Source organism: Pipistrellus hanaki, assembly GCF_964339955.1.
Source record: "Pipistrellus hanaki genome assembly, chromosome: 11".
NCBI lineage: Eukaryota > Metazoa > Chordata > Mammalia > Chiroptera > Vespertilionidae > Pipistrellus > Pipistrellus hanaki.
In genome coordinates this window covers 50997241-51021803 of record NC_140513.1, presented here as the reverse complement: position 1 = coordinate 51021803, position 24563 = coordinate 50997241, and the positions used below count along the sequence as shown (strand labels likewise).

The 24563-nt window shown below is 36.7% G+C and overlaps 1 protein-coding gene across 7 annotated transcripts in view; it reads left to right on the top strand.

Moving 5' to 3' along the window:
- The window catches only part of NFIB (nuclear factor I B), a 230207-nt gene that overhangs the window by 159698 nt on the left and 45946 nt on the right, over positions 1-24563 (top strand). For all 7 annotated transcript variants that reach the window (XM_084898249.1, XM_084898250.1, XM_084898253.1 and 4 more), the window contains exons 5-6: positions 3133-3253; positions 6082-6200. In XM_084898249.1, coding sequence (XP_084754375.1) covers positions 3133-3253; positions 6082-6200 — 240 coding nt within the window. The remainder of the gene's footprint in view (positions 1-3132; positions 3254-6081; positions 6201-24563) is intronic.

Below are 24563 nucleotides of genomic sequence, written 5' to 3'. Positions count from 1 at the left end.
CCTGTCCTCCAGGGTTTTACGATCATATGATCCACTAATGTGTATGTTGACTTTAGCTAATGAAGCTATTCAGTTTTAGGATAGTGATCTTTCTGTCGAAGGATATTATCTCCATCTTAGAAGTTGATTTAGGATCAGCTTTTGGAGTGAGAAGAACAATAAGAGAGATTAAGGGCTGGCCTCTAACCTGTGGAATCTGCGATTCTTGGGAGCTTGGTTTCTGAAAGGATATTGGCAGCCTCTTAAACATGATTTGCAGCTCCAGGCCTCTTGCCCCTCTCTGGGAGACGTGCTCACCCTGATCTTTGTGTCCGAGGGAAGTTCTTCTTGGGGGCTTGTAGACAGGAATCTGTCTGGGACTTGCTGTTCTCATACACTTCGCCATTAAATACATTTTGTGGGTGTGCTGTTTTAGAATGTGGCCATGTTTATTAGTAACCTACTTCCCTTTGTGGAGTCTCCCAGTTCATGTCAGAAGACACACTACGTTTGTACTTGCGTATACATTTGTAGACAGGTTATTTTTATTGCCCATTCGATACTTTGGAATAATCTTTCCGGACAAAATTTAGAAAATAATGTCTGAAGATTTTTTTTTTATTATCATTTTACTCTAAATGACACCTCGTAAGTTTATGGTCAAGCAACCTGTACTGACCATCCAGCCGTATGGATTACACAGAAATTGCAGAGCTTTGCCTAAATATTGCATGTGCTTACTAAATGGCACAGCGTTTGTATAGGATATAACCTATGTTTCCTGTTAGCAACTCAGATACTGGAGTTATATCCATTCCTGTTCCAGCGACTGGACAGATTGCTTGCTTTCACTGAGCCACACAAATGCCTCCTCCTATCAGATGCCCTGCTTCCCAATGTCACATAGAACAAGGTTCTAATAATAGACGTCAGAGCATGTGGTTACTGTGTGATTTTTTACCTTGCATTTTTTTTTAACCTCTGGTGTACCTCAAGCCACCGCGAGCAGCTGCATTTTAGCTTTCCAAAGGATTTAAGCCATTAGGCACAGTTACACATGGAGTACAAACATGTTCTGTGTGGAAGGAGGCTAATGTGAGTTACATATAACATGAACAACCTAACAGAAAGCAGAAGCTCGAGAACTTTGGAGCTGAAACAAATCTCATACGTAGAGATTTATTTAATTTTCAGTAGGAAAAGGAAGGTTGTCATTGTATAGTCCTTGGTGCTTCTCTGCACTAAGGCCTTGCCTCATGTTCATACTTTCATAAAAACATTTTAAGTTAACCTTGGTCTGTGTGATATCGGAATACAATTCAACTGATGGTGAACACATTTCAGTTGTTTATAAAAAAAATTCTGAGTAAGAAAAATTCCTTGAAAAATCTGTGGTCCCTTTGAAATTTTACTAGTATATTCAACTCGAGGCAGTTAGAAGAGGCAGGCAGCAGACCTGGTGTTCTTAGAGTGAGTCTCAGGGGCTCTCCAATGTAGTTGCCCCAGCACAGGGCACACTTTTTCTCCTTAGGGCCTATGAAGGTCCAGTAAAAAGCAGGTGAAGAAATGGAAACTCTGCTTCACCTCTGTCCTCTGACACCAACCTGTCTGGTCTCCACCTCGTATATTACCTCTGCCCATGACTTTGATCCCTATGTAAACCCTATTTAAAACGATCCCCCCTTCAATACCTTATTCATTCTCTCAGGTCCACTGCCATCGATGGCTTTTTCACAGATTTCGTGGACCATTCAAGCTTGTATTAGATTCTTCTTCCCTTGAAATCCTACAGCATTTTATTGGTCATGTCATTCATTCGGACTGTTTCATTGCTGTCTGCATTATGTTGGTATTTATGTTTCCATGAGTGTTTTGTGTGCCCACCTTGTTGTCCAGTATGTTTCAAGGACCAGGACTACCTTAGACTATTTTGTATCCCTTGCAGCACCTGCCCGTAATGGACACAATCAATAACTTGTTGAATGAACAAATTTTCAGCAAGTAGGTTCATTTATACCTCTTCACCTGCTCTTAGCATGCTTTTGAACTGTTATATCTTTGCTGACCACTTCAGTCTGCAAGGGAGGAAACTTGTGGGAGAAAGGAAAGAAACTCATGTTTATTGAACACCTATTATGTACCAGGCATGATATCACGTTTGAGCTCTTTTATCCTCAAAATAATCATAGGTGGTAGGTTATTCTTCTTCTCATTTTACAGTACAGGAAACTGAGGCACATATCTTATAAGTGGTAAGAATAAGTTCAAACTAAAAGCTCTCTGGCTCCCAAGACTGTACCCATTCTAGCACAACAACCTCGCGGATTTATCCAAAATGTATAGAAACAAATGTTTTAATTTAAACAAATGTGCAAAACCCAACACAAATATACGAAAAAAATCTCAGTTCATGATATATCAGCAAAATAAAAAAGATACCTTTACAAAATAATACCTTAAAGTATGAAATTTCATGTACATATTTTACATCATGTATTACATTGTAGCATAAACACTTTTTTAGAAGACAAAACATAATTATTAAGAAAAGCTATGCTAACCATTCCTATGAAACCTAAATATCTATTTTTTTTTGGGGGGGGGGGGAATCTTGACTTTATATTTTAAAAATTTTCTTACCTACTTGCCAGAATACAGGGATTATTTATATAAAATAATCATCAACATCATGATTTCTAGTCCATTCTTATATTTAAGTTATTGATTCTATATTGACTATAGAATACTATTTGGTATTTATTTGTGAGACTGTTCTATATTTATTTAATGATGATTTGATGATGATTTTGTGAGTCAGCTTCATACAAAGCACATTGCGCTAATGCACTGTAGACTGGTGGGGTGACAGAGTTAGAGCAGATACAAATGAGTTAGTGAGAAAGGTTGGAGAGTTAGAGTTGGGGGAGAGGTACTCCATAGTTAGAGCTTGAGTTCCTCCAGTTTGCAGACTTGAACTTTGGTATCAGGAGGAAGTTTTCAAATCCTGGCACAGCATATGGTTGATATTAGTCTTGAAAGTAAAGAGAGTTTTCCTCCTTGCCCAGAGGCTTGGAAAACATTAGATTATTACATTTGAATAAAGATGACAAGTGTAAAGGTCAATCCCAACGTTTCATTTGTTTTATTCCTCAGCACCCATCACCCAGGGAACTGGAGTCAACTTTCCAATTGGAGAAATCCCAAGCCAACCATACTATCATGACATGAACTCGGGGGTCAATCTTCAGCGGTCGCTGTCTTCTCCACCAAGCAGGTAACTGAGGGAGAAGCTGCTTTTGTTTTCAAGTGCATGTGCAAATCGGTAGGTAGGGAGCTATGCAGCTACAGAGGCAGGAGGGACAGAATAGGGGAACAACGCAAAGAGTGGAAGAGTTTTTGCTATTTCACGTAGATTTTTTTTTTTTTCATCTTTCCTGGTGAAATTTATTTTGACATTTCAAAATTAAATGTAGTAATTGTATTCAAAGCATTTTTAAAAATTGGGGCAGGGGAGTGACCAGGGAATTATGAACATGTATGATTTTTTATCCTGTTCTGTGGAATATTATAATTCTACAAGTTAGTTAATTCTTTTGACAACTTTAAAAATGATTGATCCATCCTGGTAACTTTTACCCTAATACCAAAACCCAGCTGGGGACAATGAAACTTGAAAAATAAAATGTGTCATTTGTTTACACTTAAAAGCAAAAGGCCTTATTCTGGGCCAAAGTTTGCCAAGTTCTTCAATTAGTCAAAATTCCCCAATAATTGAGCGAACTCTCAGTTACCAATGAAAATACTGCATGTTCTGAGATTAGGCTTAACCAGCCTTCTTTGTAGAAGAACTACAACTAGATTACTTTACTTTTTGGTTCTCTGTTGACATTCTCATTTTCCTCTCTTGACCTTCTTATTATAGCCTTCAGTCTCACAGGCATTTAGAAAGAGTTTTTCTATTTAAAGGAGGGATAAATCACTTAGAAAGTCATTGCACATAGGATTTCATTATATGTTCCACTATTGCAGAATGGTAGAAGAGGATTGAGGTAATGGGAATGAAAGGTGAATAAATAGTACAGCTTTGTTGGCTTTCTTTTTGAGTTAAATCTTCAATATATGAAGACCCATTTCATTTCCAGAGAATTAAGTATATCCATGATCAAATATGACCACATACATGGATTCTAGAGCAAAACATATATTTTATAAAATTAACTTAAAAAAACAGGCTAATTGTTTTTCTATGCTATTTCTATAATGAAAATTGATGGCATTTCAATTAATTATGGGGCTGTGCACATGTGTATGTTTAGTATCTAAATTTAATTTTATGGTCGAACTGTATTTTTATATAGTTAGATTGCATAGCAAGATAATTGGGTTTATTATCACTAAAATAGTCTGTGACATCGTGAGATATTAAAATGATTTAATTTTTCTAAATTTAAAGAGTGAACAGTAATTTCTTGTTTTGTCTGATGAATCAGTATGTTGTCAACATAGAGTGTCCATTTTCTTATGAAAATCTTTTCTCCCTTATTTCAAGTTTTCTGTATTTACTGCTGATTCAGAGATGGGATAATGGAATTATAGGAGGGTTTTAAAAATACATATTCTAACTTTTGATACCATAAAACCACAGAAAAGAAACAAAAGAACTATAACTTACTCTCAGAGTTGGTTAGTACGGATAGAAATTACCTCCTTCTGCATCATGTTAATAGTGTGAGCTGTGAGTCAAACATTAAGCACAGGCATATCTATGAATATGCCCAGACATACACATGCCTCCAGGTTTTGGAAACATAGCAAGGGCACAGCTTACTTTGTGTCAGACTGTTTCCATCATTAGCATGCACTGGACAACTCCCTGAATCTCTCCATATTTGTCTCCCCACATGAAAGAAAAGGGAGGACTGGGTTCTGTGTAGGACTCTGGAGGTCCACTCCAGCTCTGAAATCCTATGACATTTTGTTTGCCACTTCATTAAGTTATTCCAGAATGTTTTTTGTTTTTGTTTTTAGTTTTTGCCTTGATAGATATGAATAGGGACTTTTGTAATTTCAGGAAAAATATCCATGTTTTTATAGTCAATTAGCTGTTTAATAGGGTATTGGTGAGGATATATGAAAGCAGTATATCAAGCTACATAGCATGTGCCATAAAATAGCTTTTCAACCTCTGTTCTAAATACTTTTCTTAATAATTTAGATGAGCCATGTTTTCCTGATTAAAATATATCATTTTAAAAGTATACCGTGTGGCTTGAATTTGGCAATGGCCTGCTTTTCATGGGTGATCTCAAGAATAAAGGATCAATAACCTACTTTTTTTCAGAAAAGAATATATAAAGTAATTTATAATTGTTAAAGCACTATAAAAATTTTAAGCTTTATTAATTATAGGGTTACCAATGATAATTACTACTTAATAAGCATCTTCTAAGTGCTATCCACTCAACTAAGTGCTTTAATTTAATAACTCATTTAATCCTCTCACCCACTCCCATTTGAACTAGGTTTTATTATTTCTATTTTATCGATGATTAAACTAAGTTTAGAAAAGTTAACAAGCTTGCTATTAAGAAGTAGTAAGTGGCTTACATTTGACACTGAGCTAGTTCTTCCTACTCCAAACTTCATGTTCTGCTCTACCCCATTACCTTATCTTTGAATTAACATGAAAGGATTACATTGTTAATATCCAGTGCTATGCAAATGAATATTATTAATATTGATAGTATAAGAATCAGGGACAATCTTAATAACGCCTTTGAAATTAGTACATGTATCTCATTTAAGAGTACGCTTTTTACTCCTAAAATTCCTCTGGAAATACATTTCAAAGGAAAATATAATAAACGTCATATTTGCTAGGTAGGCACATATATAATACAGTACGATAAATGATATGTACACCTAGAAACCGTGTTAGCCCTGTTTGCGTCTTGAATACTCACTCTTATTTCAAAATGATTCTGAGATACTATTGTGTTTATGGAAATTTCCACAGGAAGAATCTTCTCAAATTATACGCTTTCAAGTGCTGCACAACTTCCTAGAAAGCCCATTAACATAACTATTGTTGCATTTTAACAGCAAAAGACCCAAAACCATATCCATAGATGAAAATATGGAGCCCAGTCCTACAGGAGACTTTTATCCCTCTCCGAATTCACCAGCTGCTGGAAGTCGAACATGGCATGAAAGAGATCAAGGTGAGTAGCAAGCAGATGCCTTGCTAGGGACCTTGTAGTAATATGTCAGCTCATTTCATGTTTCATTTAGTCAAAATAGCAGAGTGGAGCCAATATGGATTTTTTTTTTCATGAAATGGCTGCAGTAAAATTAGTTTTAAGCTAAGGTGCTTGTCAATTATTTTCAGAGTTCACTTTGAAAAAGTCCCATGTTTTACGTGTTTATTGAGTTTATTTTTCAGACAGAATGATCTTTTTAGACCCCCCAATTATGTATGGAGCGAATCATTGTCTGTCTAACTAATTTGGTTGGGTTGCAGCAGAAACACGAGTTATGATTCCATTAGATCAGTTTGCCTCTCTTTATGTGGTACTTTAGGGAGGAACCAAAAATCAGTTTGCAGGTGCCAGTTACTGGAAGTTTCCATTGAATGGCTAGGATTCCTTCTGAAGGTGGTAACAGCATGAAAAATAAGTGAACGTGGAACGTAAGAAACTATATCTGAGTCAACCTATTGGGTCGGCAGCTAAGTAATTGCAGATTTTTTAAAGAAAATCAAAGACAATTTTTTCATGGAACTAAATAACTTTATTCTGTAATGTATTGCCCATTTTGATCAATGACCTTTTGCCATCTTTCAGGCAGCATCATAATCCCACGTTCAAAAAACTTCTGGTTTTTATTAGCAAAAAACTGAATCAGGTACGATTTGACATCATCATCATTATTGAAATTTTTACCATTCAAGGAGTTTTGTAAAGATCGAAACAAAAAGTAATCAGATGGTGCAAGGTCAGGACTATATGGTGGATGTGGCAAAACATCCCAACCAAGCTCCATTAATTTTTGCCGAGTGACCAAAGTTGTGTGTGGCCTTGCATTGTCATGATGGAATACAACACCTTTTCGATTTGTCAATTCGGGCCGCTTTTCTTCAACTGCATTGTTTAATTTCGTTAGTTGTTCAATGTAGACATCAGAATTGATCGTTCGGTTGGGTGGTAAGAGTTCAAAGTAGACAATTCCTTTGTAATCCCACCAAACTGATAACAAAACCTTCTTTTGATGAATATCAGCTTTTGATGTTGTTTGAGTTGGTTCACCTGGCCTGCTCCACGATCTTTTCCGCTTGATATTGTTGTAAACAACCCATTTTTCATCGCCAGTTATCAGTCGTTTTAAAAATGGATCATTTTCATTACGTTTCTTTAGCAAATCGCAGCTGCTAATGCGTTGCGTTAACTGTGATTCTTTCAGTTCGTGAGGAACCCATGTATCGAGTTTTTGAACATAGCCAAGTTGTTTTAAGTGATTTTCAATGCATGTATGTGATACATGAAGCTTCTCTGCAATCTCACGTGTTGTACTGTGACAGTCCGAATTGATTATTGCTTTGATTAGGGCGTCATCAACTTCAACTGGACGACCAGAGCGTTTTTCATCTTTGAGTGAAAAATCACCAGAACGAAATTTGGCAAACCAATTTTGACACTGCCGTTCTTTTAAGGCTTTGTCACCATAAACAGCACATAACTTTTTATGAGCTTGCGATGCGTTTTTCCCTTTGAGGAAATAAAAAAGCAAAATATGACGAAAATGTTCCTTTTGATTTTCCATTTTTTAACGAACGCCAAATGAAAACTACAAAACAGATCAAAAAACTTTTTTTACTGATTAACAGCTGAATAGCCAACTATCAAATAACAAAATGTGTTTTACATTTGTACTACGTCTGCAAACCTAAAAATTCAACTGAAGCCATATATGTGTGAAACCCGCAATTACGTAGTTGCCGACCCAATAGTTCTACTTTCTAGATAAAACTACGACTCAATTCTAGGTCCACTTTGCGGGAAAATATAACTTTATGAAATAGGTGTTATTTGGCACTCTGAATTCAGACTTTTTTTCCATTTTATTCTTAAAGTTTATTGCAGTGATTTTTTAATTCGTGTGCTGCAAGAATTTTTAAAATATGCAATACCTGACTCTTTAGCCAGGACACTGACCTCTTTTCCTTTAGACTATCAATTAAAATATAACAATAGCCAACACAACAATAGCCATCCAGTGTGAATGAATCAAAATTATACCTGATTTTTGGTCAGATCAACAAAAAATATCTCCTGGTGTGCCACACAATTTTAGTTGATGTGTGCTACGAGATGAAAAGGTTGAACATTATCTGGTCTATTGAATTATTTCATCAAACAAACCCATGCCTGTTTGCCTTAATTAGAGGGAGAATATTAAGCCTGGAAACAGAAAAATTAGCTAACTGCACTTTGTGTTGGTATGTGTGCATGGATGTAAGTAGGACTTACATAATGAAAATTGTCTTTTAGATCAAGTTTTGCATTTTAATAAAAACGTAAAAGCACTCTGTCAGTAGTTTTAAACCCATGACTTGGGCGTGTGTATCTGAGGGTTGGGAAGTTGTATGTCCAGCAGTCTCAGGGTACAAATAACTTAGTGGTAAGAGCCAAAGTCTGTTCTTTACTCAGGACTACATTTTTGCTGCTCCACATTTTTATACTGAATGCCTTAGAGTTTAAAGAATCGTGAAAAAATTTCATGGAGGAGTTGGCCTTTGAGTTCGGTGGGTCTCCTTTAACAGGCTGAGATTTTTAGCTGGTGAAGTAGGGGCTGGCATGGACATAGGCAAGCGCTGTGGGAAGTTAGAATGGCCATGTGCGCCCCGTGGCCGGGCACTGTGCACGTGGAGGGAAGGAATGGCAGATGACAGAGGTCATTCTAAGGACATTCTTGGAAACCAGCTGGAGAGTTTGGCTCTAAGGACACTTTTTCCAATCTGTTCTTTAGGCTGTAGACCAAATCATCTGTATAGCACAAAACTACCCAGCTAGCCCTGGCTGGGTAGTTCAGTTGGTTAGAGTGTTAATATTAGGGCACATCAACCAATGAGTCCATAAATAAGTGGGACAACAAATTTCTCTCTCTCTCTCTCTCTCTCTCTCTCTCTCTCTCTCTCTCTCTCTCTCTCTCTCTCTCTCTCCTTCTCCTTCTGCCTTCCTCTTTCCTTCTCTCCCTCCCTTCTTCTTTCTCTAAAAATCAATCAAATAATTAAAAAAACTCATAATGACATCACATCGCTTCTCTATTTCAGATCCTTTAGTAACTTTCCATTCCTCTTAGAAGAAAATCAAAATCCCCTCGTATGTCCAAAAGGCCCTATTTCTTGTCTGCCTCTCCTTTGACACCCCTCCAGCCTCAGACAGTGCCATCTGCTGCTTCTTACACTTGAGCCCCCTGCTTTGTTTAGATTTGGGAATATAAAACCCAAAACCTTCCTATAGCCATGTCTCCTGGAAGCTCCTCTTCTAACTCTTCATGGAAAGTGTTGTATTTGTGTGTGTGTGTGTGTGTGTGTGTGTGTGTGTGTGTGTGTGTGTTTTGTTTGTTTTTTGTTCTTTGTTTTTTTTTTTGTCCTCATTCAGGTGCAGTCTACATGGAGGAACTTCAGTCAGGTCTTACTGTTTTTCTCTCTTGACATTCAGAATGGTCCCTTGTACTCGTAATATGTTATTGCATATTTCTGTATGGAATTAATTGTCTCAGTCTGCCTGCATCATGAGGTCAGGGACTTTATCTATTTTGGAGACTGCCGTAACCGGCACCTGGTAACCATGCACAACACTTGGTGCACAGTAAGGGCGCTGTCAGTGTTGGATACATGACACGTGGATGGGCAGAGCACCAATCCTATTAGTGAAGGCAAGAAAAAATAGGGACTTCCATCAGACTTGCAGAAATGAGGGTGTAAACAAAACCCTCAGGCCTTTATGTTTTATTGCCTGTTTTACTGACATTGTCAGTGTGTTCTAAACAAAGCCATATTTTCCCCATCAGAAAATTGTTCTGGAAAAGATTCTAATGGTGATAACATTGTGAATGTGTGGGAGTGGATATGTTGTTCCTAAGTGTGGTGTTCCTTATTATAGAGAGTGTCACTTTGTAAGAATTGATTCCCCTTTCTGCCTTTTAAATAAAGCCAATCTCAAATCATATTATAAAACAGTCTTGAAAAGTAGAAGGGAAACTGTCATTCTTTCTCTTTGTAAAAATCGTCGTATTGTCTTGGTGATTTTCTTTTGTCAAGATGACTGGAATTATTGGAGAAGTCTGTAAAGGCATATTATATTAAGAGTAAGGAAGAATGATCCATTCTCAAGTGGGCTTAAAAAATAAACCTCTGTCACTTTAATTCTGAAGAGCCTGAAGACTTTGTAATGTACACAATAAGCCATTGTGGAAAGAAGACTTCAACCACAATGAAAAAATGAGGGCAGTACAATACTATCTTTATAAATTTGCTAAGCCAAATGCAGTCCTTTTGTTCTTAGAAAATTGCTTTTTTTTACATTTTCAAAGTAAAATGCCCCATGGTTGTTCTTGTCCGTCTTCAAATGTTCTTTAGAAACACTTGTCTGCCATGAACGGAATTTTCTAAAGGGCATATTGAGTACCACTCAATATTTGTAATGGCTTTAGTGCATGTCTTATACTTGTTTCTCCCACAAAGCCCTGCTCTAATTGGTACTCAGTAACTACTTATTAGTTGAGTAAAATGTGCTTGTGTTTGTAATTGGCAGAAATATTTAAATTTTGCTATTAATTATTTCCTGGGTGTGCTTTATTCTGCTGTGTTAACTTTGCATTAAAATCTACTCTTGCCATAGACCTTAGCAAAACTGATTTTTGAAATATGAGAGTTAAAAATAAAATTATGGACTATTTGTGATATTCTAATTATAATCTGAAACCCTAACCTAAACCATTGAGGTTTACTCCAAGTAGGCAAAAAAAAAAAAAAAAAAAAAAAAAGATGTGATATCCCCATTTCTAAGAGAAATTAGGCAAATTTTCATAAGAAATCTAGATTCATGCAATGATAACTGTTCATGTAATTTTTAATAATTTAATGAAAAGAATATTTTTATTTTAGTATATCACAAACATAATTAGGTCTATTCTTTTTCTTTTCAGAACACAAAGTTACAATTTTATGAATATAAAAGAATTATAATTTTTAATTTTTCAGAACATGGACAAAAATATTTAAAAACTAACCACTATTTAATAGTATTAAACATTGGGTAAGAATCTATTTAATTTGCTGAAATTTTTCCTGATGAGTAGTGATGGAAATTAAATTTGTCAGCATGTACATTATGTAATATTTATATTTTTATTTTATGTCCTTTTATGCATAGAGAAGGGAAGAGAAAAAAAGAAAATGGCCCACTAACAAGGATTATATAGACACTGTTACATTCCTTTTCCAAATTCTGTAATTTCATTTTATTATTTTTTGCTTAGTCCTCTATGACTTTTCCAGTATTAAAATTTGAGCTGCTTTTACCTCTGTTGAAAACTTTTTTTTAAAATCTGTTTTCATCTTTTACATTTTAATGGTTCAATGAATAAAACCTGGTTAGCTTTTCAACATACATGTTGAAAATTTCTCTTACATCAGTTCTTACACCAGAAGACATGTCATCTGAGGTCTTGTCTACCTTAATTTTTTTCCACCAGAGTCAATTCAGAGACTCAATTCCTAGTGGATGTACTTGTCTCAAAATCATCAGAGTCACTTTTGCAACTTCTGATAAAAGAGAGAATAAAGAGGCAGGTCTTTCCCCCCCCCCCCCCTCTAATTTGAGTTACTTTTAAGGGGGTAAATGTAGTTGTATTGTAATTCTCAGGAATTTAACAGACTAATGATGCTAATAATTGTGCTTGAAAAATTGTAACAGTTCTTTATCACTGTCACTTTGCCACTGACATTCTAATAGTCACTGGTTCTTCTATGTCTGAATATAAAACTCCTAAAACACTATTTAACAGACAGTTAGTGATAGGGTAAATATATTTGGAATATACAGCTGGGGTTTTTAAATGGGAATTTTAGCAGCTTCTCAGCCTGACCAGTATTTAAACAATTTGTAATCTTAGATAAAATGTAAATTCAGAATAATTTTTGGAGTCATATTTTATTAACTTCTACACACTGAGGATTTAAAATAATTGGGCTCAATTAACATTTATCAAATGCCTATTATTTGCCAGGGATTTTTCTAGGCATTGGTCACACAAATATGAATAAATTAAAATTTCAGCACTCAACCTGCTAAGCAAAAATGTAAATTTTCACTGTTATGAAAAATGGTGGTTTACAGAGGATAAATAATGTAAACCAATTTATGAGGGGAGTTGTCTGAATGCCTAAAAAAGAGGGTTCTTTTATGCACTAGGCTAAGTAACTCTTTACACAGAAATCAACAAATTGGTATGTTAACAAAAACTAGTATTGGTATGTAATTACAGTTTTAAAAGGAGGTTAGCCAGGCTGGTGTGGCTCAGAGTTGAGTGTCAACCCAGGAACCAAAGGGTCAATAGTTCGATTCCTGGACAGGGCACATGCCCGGTTGTGGGCTCCATCTCCAGGAGGGGTGCTTGCTGGAGGAAGCCAATCGATGATGTTTCTCTCTCATTGATATTTCTCTATCTCTCCCATAAAACCAATAAAACCATATTTTTTAAAAAAATGGAGTTTAAAAATTTATACTGGATTCTTGTTAGGCAATATTTAGGCATCATGTTTGGTTGCTATAGATACTAGAAAATAACACCATTTAAAAAAAATTACACTGCTGTCATAGAAATAATAAGTCTCTTCAGCTCGTCTTTGTGAAGTTTTAATACATTTCCAAGCCCTTGAGATTAATTTTGACCATTTTGCAAATGTCCTCATTTGTAAAATAGTCTTCAATCTTGTGCTAAATTTTAATTTAAACTTTATAATTGTTTTGTAAGAGTATAGTATTAACTATCCAGTGAATTAAGCCAAAGACCTCAAGGGAACACTGGAGACTAGACAGTATTAATGCCGGCTTGTATCATGATATCAATCAGTTGTATAGGAAATAAATAACAGTAAGTAAGAGTGTCATAGCATATTCATAGAATTGGGACCAGGGACCAGCAGTTTAAAGAATATTAATAGATATAATAGATATAAGAACACTCAACTAAGTCTGGAAAATTCTACATTAACAAAAATTTAATCTTTTAAAAAATGAATTCATAGAATATTTTATATAGTATTGTGTACTGTGGATATGAATGTCCAGGAGTGAACATCGACTGAGTGTGTGTTCATTAAGTTTGGGACTTTGGAACCTTTTTTTTTTTTCTCCCATCTAAGAATCTATAGGTTCAAACTTTGGCACACAGTGCTCTCGCCCACATTACAATCTGAAAAATGATATCCTCTCAAGATTTCTCTAGACCTGTGGGAGCTGGGCGAATGGGCAGCCTTCACAAACAGTTGAATAACTACTATCTGGGAATCATTAATATTAAATGAAGTTCTAGAAAATGGCAAGTCAAACAGCTTAGTAATCTTCCTGGAAGAATTTTTAAGCTCCCTTTGGGGACCAGATAGAACACCAACAATTCCTCTCATTCCTAGACTTTGTATCATGAGGATTAAATGTCACAGTTTGAACTAGGCAAGATGAGACACACAAGTGCTTTTGATGGATAAATGTGCAGAGATGGTTGGAATTGAATGTTGGAGCACAATTGTCAAGCTGCTTTTTTGGGGGAGGGGGGGGCGGGGAGGTTAGTTTCTTATTATTAAAAACACGAAAAGTCAAGAACTTAGACTCATGACAGAGCTTACAGGGAACCTCCGTGGCCCAGCATGCCATCCGAGAGCAGGCTCCAGGGGACACCTCTGCCACAGGTATCCATCCCCTTCAGCGACACCGCTGTAGGGGGAATCACAGTGCCGGCATCTCTCAAACCTAAAGGAAAACGACAAGCTGTGGGTGAGGCTGTCATCAGAACACCTCACTTTGTGTACCGATTCACAGCTGTTCATGCTCCTTTCATGCATCCTCATGAAGAAGAGCCTCTTGTGGGGGCACATTTTAGAAGGGCCAGTACTCCATCTCAGGGGAAAGTCATACTCAGTCTGCACACCGGGACCTCCATGATTTGAAGTGATAGCGTTTGCAGGAAAACCAGGCTGGATCATCAGTTCACACAAATATACACAAAACCACTTGCTGTTTAATGCTGGGTCTCTAGGTGGATGGAACACAACCCAAAGGAGGAAAGAGGGAAACCCAAGGAAGGCTTGGCTAGCTTACTGCGCCATGCAGCGTTTCTTGGCCTGGTAAAGGGTTTTGTTGTGAACCCTTTTACACATCGATTTCATGTGGAAGTTTATTTTGAAGTAGTTTGGAAAGCTCCTATACAATTATCAATAACATACACAGGAAGACATTGAGCTGTTATGGATAGAACATAGATTATAAGACTCTTTTGAGAGGTGTAGACGAAACTATTGGTTTTATAGCCAAGCAGTGGAAGGTTCAGAGAGCTGTCCCATCCAGGGTGTCCAGGTAGTTAATAGCAGAGCCTAGATCTGCTCTTTTTAAAGCTTTTTTTTTTTTTCTTTCCATTATCCTACCATCCACCTAGAGAATCGATATGTAGACTTACCTAGGTAGGGATAAATGGGCCAGGAGAGTTTGAATGCTGCTTAGAAAATCTTGGCAGGTGGACAGTTTTCCTAGGGAGCTTCAAAGAAGATTTCATTACAGCTTATAGAGCTAGAATGGGAGATTAGGGATGAATTCATGAGTTTTCAGGATTCTGGAAGAACTGTCAGGATGTTGAGATGGTAAAATGTGTATTTTCTTTAAAAAATGTTGGAGATATGAGTGACTTTAATGGATAAATGTGGAGAAAGGCTGGTTTGAAGTGAATGTTGAAGCATGATTTTTTAAAAGCTTTTTGTTGTGGAAAATGTCAGAAGTAGGGAGAAGCATAAAGTGAACCTCTATGTCCCAGCTTGAACTATTACCAATATTTTGCCGGTCTTGTTGCTTTAATATCTCCCAGTTTTTTGAAGTATTTTTAAAGTAAATCCTAGAGATTTATTTGTAAATACTTAATAAATATATCAGATGGCGACTTTTAAAAAATTACAGCCCCAATACCATTATCAATTTAACAAATATAAAACAATTCCCTAATACCATCTAATATATAATCCATGTTCAAATTACCCAGAATATCTTATAGGTTGTTTTATTAAAATGAGGATCCAAAATGGGGTACATATCATATTTGTATTTTCAGTCTCTTTTTAACCTATGAAAGTTATATTAGCTTTTTTCTCTATTAACCATATTTATATTAACTCTTTTCCTAAATCATTTATTTGTTGAAGCAACCACATACATTATTTTTTTCCAGCAAATATATATAAATGAGGGAAAATTAGACCTTCCTGCCATCTGTGGCTACCATTGATTGAGCACTTACTACCTCTCAGGACTGGGTTAAAACTTTACATAAACTTTGTCTTTTAAACCCTATTAAAAAAAAAACACATTTACCCACTCATTAAACTGATCACTGCAGTGACTGAGAAATTTGATCACACCGCCAATAAGTAGGAGAGGTAGACTGGGAACCCTTGCGCCTTCGGCTGCAAAACCCATGTTTATTGTTACTACAGACACTGCCTTCTAAGCAAGTCCTTGTGATGCTATGTTTTTGCTTTCTTTTCTGTTATCCTAAACATATATCACAGTGTTTTTCTAATATGTGGTACTTCAATAGAGACAAATGCACATAATACCTGAGGAGTCCACAGACTCCAGGGATTCATGAGTGCAGACTCAGGTTAAGGATTTGTTTATGATTTAGTGATGTTGTTATTAAATAAACCCAAAGTCTAGAATGTCTTTACTAGTGGCATGTGACATACATCTAGTTTAAAATGAGCAATGTGTATGTCAAAGTATAAAAATTGATTATATGTTTATTGTAATATATATATTTATATTAGTTCTGTTCTAATCATTCGAATTATGCCTAAGGCACTCTCATGTTGAGCAGAAAACTGTAAATGCTGGTGTGGCCTTAACAAATCACTTAATTTCAGTAACCTGTGAATTTTCTCACCATAACAAAGTTGGCTACGAAGGTTCCTTCATGTTCCAGTATTCAGGATTTAATATGAGGCAAAGATTTGTAGGTCTCTAGGGCTTGAGTCTTTAAGCTTTCATTAACATGGATCTTTTTGAAAATTCAGGAAGTTTTTCACATTCTTAATTATTTGTAAATGTTTATTTTAAATATTGTCTTAGAATAACAGAATAATCGGGCTGTTTATGTGCTTGGAGGCAGCATATGTTTTGCCTTATACCTGAGGAATGCGCAGTTCTTACAAATAACATGTCCTGTCTTGCGAGACTCTGGTACAACAAATGATTGATAGAAATTGAGTTATTATAACAGAACCTTGTTATGGGATCAGTGTCTCCTACTTTGAAAATAAATGACTCAGCCAGACGGCCACATTTATTTTCTCTAAATGACTAGGGATGCAGCAATAGGAGACCATTATCCTGTGACAATATTCTGTTTCATTGACATTATCTCACAAATGTAATTGGTCCATTACTAAATAGAGGTTTTGTTACTGATCAATTTCACAATTTTCAAAGCCATTAGGATAATAAATATGCCATCAGAGTAATTTCATTGGCAGAATGTTCTATTTTCTTCATTTACATTTGTTAGAGGAAAAATATAGATTTAGGTTGAACTTAAACACTACCATTTATACCAGTTTTGACTATTTTTCCATTAAGAGAAATGGAATATTGTACAGAGTAATCATATTTACATTGAGCTGCTGAACTGATGACCTTAAAATTTTTGTGATTTTTTCCCTTTCTCTACCACACTAAACCACATCAAATAATAATTGCTCCCATGCAATTAGTTTACCACCTCAGTTTAATGATTTTATTAGAAGTAAGTTCCAGATCATTTCTAGGACTTTACTGTAAATCCACTAAAGTAACACATCAGTTAAATCAACCCTAACCATACCAGTGTAGATAATAACAGCATTAGTACCAACAGACCTTGAGATGTCTTGTAGCATAAATGTTTCTAAATGCATGGCTTTCCCCCAAATGTTCTCCTCTCAAAAACTCATCTGTAATCTTATTAAATTAGAACTCTTCCAGTATCTTTCTGACTTTTACAGTTAAGGTTACGGTATTGATTTTATTTTATAGTCCACGGCTCTCAGATGCTTAACACTAATAAGCCAAGAGGTTTTCCCCAGAGGCTCAGTGAATAGACGCTATTTACCTGTGCCTGTATTTAATAAGTGACTAAAATACACTTCAAATCCTGCATAATTGTTTGGTGTTTTTCCTCCTTTTAAATTAGGTTTTCTGGATTTGTTAAAATAAAATCCTTAATGAGCAAAACATTTTGAAGTGTTTCTAAAAAGCAGTTCTCACTTATTCAGTATTCACTTTTTTAAACACTGTTCTTAGTTATTCAAGGTGGTTTTTATAAAAAATAAAAAAAAACACTTTTTTTTTTTTTAATGTTTCAAGGAAGGTGTTTGTAAACTTCAAAGGGGTTTGAGCTTTAACTTTGTATTGGGTGTAGATATAGCCTGGAGACTTTATTTTTAAATAGAGATGTGATAGTAGAGTAGAGACTTGTAGTAACCTGCCACTTACTGTGCCTGGGTTGGAATACACTTAAAACTATGACAAAGTGTTTCAAGTTGTTGAAGAATACAGCAATATACTTAAGTATAGTTGAGATTAAATCATTCAATAATAAAGCAAGAATTTTCAACATGAAGACAACTACATTTCCTTCTTTTAAAAAGAACTGATTTCATTTTGTTATAAAGGTTGAGAAATCTAATTAAGATCATTTATCCCCTTCTAATATAGACTGCTCTTTTCCCAATTATTTTAGAGTATGATAAATGTGTGTGTGTGTGTGTGCGCGCATATATATATATATATATATATATATATATATATATATATAATAAGATACTTTCTTAACATAGCAGTTAATTATTTTCTTAATCATCTAGCATTATCATCAAGCTACTGTAGTGGGATTAAGTCCATATGTCTTGTTGTAACATTCAGAGTTTTTTGTTAACTTGGAGTCATGTAGAAAGGACTAAGTCGCTTTTGCCATACAATCATAACATTTTACATCTAGAAGAGAACTTAGAAACAAATTTCAGATATTCTCTTCTTCGCTTGTATTCTCAAAAATACCTTTTTGGTGTTTGCCAATTAAATTGAAAATATTACATTTAAGTATTTCATTTTATACTTGGCAACATCCAATGCCTAAGACTGATGGAGGTATTTTTTTCTTAAAGTGTAATGTTGTACACAGTAACAAGGCCCAATATTGTTCACCCATCATTGGGAACTATTGATAAGATTCTATTTTCTCTGTACAAAATATATATTTTACAATATTTTATTGTAACGTAAGACTTTTTGTGTGTGAGGGATTTGGAAGAGCAAAGTATAAAAGGTAAAGAAGAAAATAAAAGTTACCTCTAAACCTATAACATGGAGATAACTTCTGTTAATAATTGACTGTATTACATGCCAGTCTATTTTCGATGTTTTTTCAATGAATTTCTTATGAATATTTTTGTACTAAATTGGGCATATGTTATATATGCTGTTTGTAAATTATTTTCTTTTTTTGTTTTTCACTTACAATATAATAGCATTTTGCCAGCTCATTTAATTTCCACTTTCCAATGACTACATACTATGCCACTCTTTGGCTATATTATAGATTTTAAAAGTCTGCTTTGCTCATAGATGTTCAACTAGTTTCCAAGTTTTTATATGATAAAATCTTTGTGCTTAAATATAATTATTTTATTTTTTTTCTAATTCTATTTTTACTCCCTGGTACCTAGTATACTGCCTGTCATAAAGTCATCAGTAGATGCTTAGTGAAATTTTGTTAAGGAATAAATGCATTCCTACTGTAGAATTACTGAGTTAAATGTTATAGCCACTTCTAAGGCTTTTGCTAATTATTGTCACAGAACCTACAATGTCTTATCAATTTACATTCCAACTAGCAATGCCTGAGTAGTTTACCTAAAATATTTAAATGTAGCTGTAGGCTATAAGTAATTTTGAAACATGTTCCCCCAAATATCCTTTCTAATAAAAGATAGTATGCAAATTGACTCACTCCAACACACAAGATGGCCTCCCCCATGTGGACACAAGATGGCCGTCACAAGATGACTATCAGGGGAGAGCAGTTATGGGTGATCAGGTCTGTAGGGGAGGACAGTTGGGGTGGACACAGGCCTGCAAGGGAAGGCAGTTGGGGGCAATGGGGAGGGCAGTTGGGGGTGACTGTGCCTGCAAGGGAGGGCAGTTAGGGGTGACCAGACCAGCAGAGAAGGGCAGTCAGGGGTGACTAGGATGCAGGGGAGAGTAGTTGGGGATGACCAGGCCGGCAGGGGAGGGCAGTTAGAGTGACCAGGCCAGCATGGAAGAGCAGTTAGGGGTGACCAGGCTGGCAGGGGAGGGCAGTTGGGGGTTACCAGGCCTGCTGGGGAGGGCAGTTAGGGGTGACCAGGCCAGCAGGAGAGGGCAGTTGGGGGTGACCAGGCTGGTATGGGAGAGCAGTTGGGGGTGCCCAGGCTGGCAAGGGAGGGTAGTTGGGGACAACCAGGCCTGCAGGGGACAGTAGTTAGGGGTGACCAGGCCAGCATGGGAGAGCAGTTAGGGGTGACCTGGCCGGCAGGAGAGGGCAGGCAGTTAGGCAATCGATCAGGCTGTCAGGGAAGTCGTTAGGGGGTGATCAGGCTGGCAGGCATAAGTGGTTAGGGGCAATCAGGCAGGCAGGCAACCAGTTGGGAACCAGCAGTCCTGGATTGTGAGAGGGATGTCTGGTGAGATCAGGCCTAGATGGGCAGTTGGACATCCCTCGAGGGGTCCCAGATTGGAGAGGGTACAGGCTGGGCTGAGGGACACCCGCCCCCTACCCCCACAGTGTGCACAAATTTCATGTGCTGGGCCTCTAGTATTTAAATAACAGTGTCTCTGGTCTTGTGATTCTGCTCATGTACCTCTTTTTCACCGTTTTATGGGCATCACACCACATCACTTCTCCCCGTGAAACAGGATCACTCCATCTTACTATAAAGGAAATGAAGATGGCACCGCCTCAGGGATGGTGCAAAGCCTTCTAGGAAAGGTATAGCCTATGTGGTCTACTTCCATCCTCCTCAAGGACACACTCCCTCAGGACGCTTCCCCACCGTCAGTCCTTTATTTGTCGGCAAAACTTGTTCACATTAAGGATCCGTCCTCTAGGCTTGATCATTGTAGTATTTTGCATAATGTTTATGTAAACTCGATATAAACGTTTAAACTTCCCCCTCCTCAAGAGGATGTACCACAAGGCAAAAACAGAAGAAGGGAAACCATGGTCCTTTTTAGCATTCAGCTGGCGGAGCATCTTCCCGCCTTCTCAGTGTCCTCTGGGCACAGGGCCCAAGCTGTTCCCTTGTCTCAGGACAGATTCGGGATTTATGGCCTGAAGCAAAAGTATCAGATGTCTAGCTCTTGAACTCGTCCTGCACACTAGATTTGGTAGTGTCTCCGCTATTATAAATAGTATTATTACTTTATGCAGATATCCAGTCATTTTTCATGTTGTCTTCAAGCTTCCACGGCAACAGTTTAATGGAAAGCAGAGACTCCCCAGCTCAGCTGAAGTTCAGTTTTCACTCTCAGTGTTTTGTGTTGCTTGGCAGAGTCTCAGGGAGGTAATGGATGTGTTGACCACCTTTGCCATCATCCAACAACGGGTTTGGTCTCTTGTCTCTGAGGGACTCTTCTATGTCCAGAGTTTTTGTAAATCTGTAAAACTTTTTAAAACTATCAGAAATCTAAGATGTCTGAAAAAGAAAGAAACGTAGAAAGCTAGAAGAGGTATTAACTTAGTAAGACTAGTCAATGTGATATATTTTGTCAAATCCCAGCCACGGGACTGTCTGTATGCTAAATGTTCTCACATGTGCACTTTTGCTCCGTGGTCTATCTCATGCTCCCTCCGAAGGGGCAAAGGTCACAGAAGTTCCCTTACTATTTTCATTGCACCTTGAGTTTCCTTCTGCCAAAATGAATCCAGCAACGTCTTGTAAGCAGCTTGATAATGTCAAGAGGAAAGAAAATATTTTTAACTATGATTGTAGCTTTTTAAGCACTTCATAATAAAAGATACTTTAAAGAACTGGAAAAGTAAGAGAAACCAGCAAGTGGTGGCTTGTAGATATAAGGGTTCATTTAGACTTGCTTACATGGATAGCATGTAAATAAGAAAGACAAGACATATGTAAAAGGATTGATATTCTGAGGCAATTTGCTTCTTTGTTATACAGAGAGAAAATACATTTTCTAAATCATAGGAATGGTCCAGTTTACATATTTTAAGTTAAAGCTATGCCGAAAATAATGGCTTCCAAAAATTCAAGAATTCTGTGTGTTCCTACATAATTGATTTGAAATAGCTCTGGACCATAAGTGTCATTACAGGGAAGAAGAATAGAAATTAAAAAGGAGAGAACATGATGTGTTTTTCTGTGTAGTCTATAGAAATGTGATTTGTAACCTTAATCTATTCAAGCATATTGAAAAAGCCAACATATTGCTCTGCTCTGTGTTAAAAACGAGCAGGTGTCCCAGACAGGCAGGTGTTGAGGTGGCTGTTTGAGCTTGCCCTCGATCGCTCGTTGACTTCTGTGAAGATCTCCTAACAGGTGTCTAACTGCCTGGAGTGCCATGTGACATTTATCCTGGGAGCGACTCGGATGACAGCCTGCTACAGACTGGGGAAGGGGTCTTTGCTTTGATGAAGAAATTGCCAAAACTCATGTCTCATTAGTGTTTCCTAAGGTTCTTTGGAAGTGAACAACAGTTTAATGAAGGGCTGACGTACACACGTTTCTGCACCCTTTTCCCTGCAGCATTTTATCACATTAGAATTGATCAAAATTGTTGCCTTGGGCTCACTCGAACAGATATACATCTGGAGTGCCATTTGTGCAAGCTGCAGAGGAGCCGGTACATACGCTGAGTTTCACAGCAACTCTCTCCCTTTGTAGATGCGATTACCTTGTTGGGAGATGAGTCGATCTATTTTTTTTCTGCTTAAGCCTTTATCTCTTTGAAGCGATGCTGGGAGATGAATGACACGTCAGGGCTTAGGATATATATAAGTCTCAGTGCCAAAATAAATTATGGGAAAGCTAGGAAAAATTACATGATAATTTGATTTTGCAAAATACTTATTTAAAGGTCTGCTTCACGAATCAACTCAGCTTCCACCAGGAGCCTAATTGAACTTTTTCTTACATGGTATTTTTTTTTTATTATTATGCATTGAACTGTACAGTTGGTTTCTAAAGCCATCACTGAATTTCTAATGATAAATCTAAGTATAGGTGTAGGCATTGATGAGGAATACTATCAGTGTAAATGTTGCTTTTTTTTTTTTTTTTTTTTTTTTTTAAAGAGTAGCCTTTCTCATCTTCTGTCATTTTAAAAAGAATCCTTTCTGTAGTCTTATATTATCATGATGGTAATTATTTAATGCATTTTTATATTTATCCTCTCTGCTGAATTGTGAGCATCACCAGAACAGGAAGCAGGTGGTCTTATTTAACACCTTGAACTATATGCCTCTCCATAGTTTGTCACACTTATTAGAAACTCACTGACTGGTTTTGTTTTCTCTCTGCTTTCCATTCAGTGACTTTTCCTCTGGTGGTTATCTAATCATGCAACATGCATTTTAACCTATATCGACCATGGTTATTCCACTCATCCTACACTGCTAGTCATCATTCCACCGTGCAGCCTCATCAACACGCAAGAGATTCTAAAATAAACTGTCTAGACACCGAGTCTGCTCTACCTATTTTACCTTCTTTCTATCCTGGGTTTTTAAAAATTCTTTCCATACACTTAGCCTGTTCTTCCAGCCTGCACATATGTTTGTGTTGTGGATAAAATTATCTCCTGTAGGATCAACTGTTTAGTCAACTTATCATATAAATATATGGATTAAACAAGTACAAAATGATAATGAAAAAGCCACCGAGTGATGTAAGACATTCTGGAGATCTAGACCTCCCAAGTTCCTAGGAAGGATTACTTAAAGTGAAAATGAATCATGTTGGTTCAGTGGATAAAATGTTGTTTTATAGCTAGAATAGGAGGGTAAAGAGACATATAATTTTTAGATCTAGGGAATGTCATATGTGAGGGAAGGGACAGAGTTCGAAGCACATTCCTCCTGGTTCCCTCTTCCCCCAGAAGGCCATAAGCAAATTCGTTTAAAGTTTAAAGGATATGGAATGATAAGGAAAAACTTACATAAAAATGTGGTTCACCTGGCTGGCCTGGCTCAGTGGTTGAGCACTGACCTATGAACCAGGAGCTCACAGTTCCATTCCCAGTCAGGGAACATGCCTGCATTGCGTGCTCAATCCCTAGTGTGGGGCATGCAGGAGGCAGCATGGTTTTCTCTCATCATTGATGTTTCTCTCTCTCTTTCTCTCTGTTTGTCTCTCTCCCTTCCTCTCTGAAATCAATAAAAATGTATTTAAAACAATGCAGTGCCATGATAAATCTTAAAATGAGGAATATAATTTGAAGGAGAGAATTTCAGTAACAGTGTCTATAATGAACCATGTTGAGGAAAACCTGGGAGGGGAGTTGGATGAAAATTCTTGACTCAGCCAAGTACACACAGCCTAGAGGAAGCTGCAAAGACAGAAAGAAGAAAAAAAAAACAAACAGCTTTTGGAACCCTTTTTCTTCTAAAATGAATTCACTTATAAATTGTTACTTTGTAAGTCATATTAAATTTCTTTCTCTGATTTCAAGCCCTCACTGGCCTTTGCTTTCCCATCAGCCACCAGTAACTCCTGCATCCTTCCCACCAACAGACCCACCAGCTAATCTTTTTCTCATCATCTTCCCTCTCCTTCAGCTTCGTTATTTTATGTATTATTCAACTTAAACATTATAATGTATTTGTTATCATTCAACTTATTATATATTTATATATTATTCAGCTTCATTATTATCCAACTTATTTTCAACCTAATCTTTTTATGTATTATTCTTCCTCTTCAGGGCACAATGGATTGTGAAAAGCATGACATTTGTTTTTCTTCACAGAAAAGGTCACTTAAAACCCTCTCTCCTATATATTTATTCCTCAAACATTTTTTCCTATAGCATATGAGTGCATTAAAAATAGAAACGATATCATCTTTCAGTTTGGCATGAGGTCTATTAGACTGCAGACATTCAAAATAAAATTAAAATCAAAACAATACTGGTTTGATTTATGATTAAAATGCAATAGCTAGAAACTCTACCCATATTTCTCTCATATAATTGACCTTTTATTTTTATTCCCTCTTCTGCCCAGAAAGT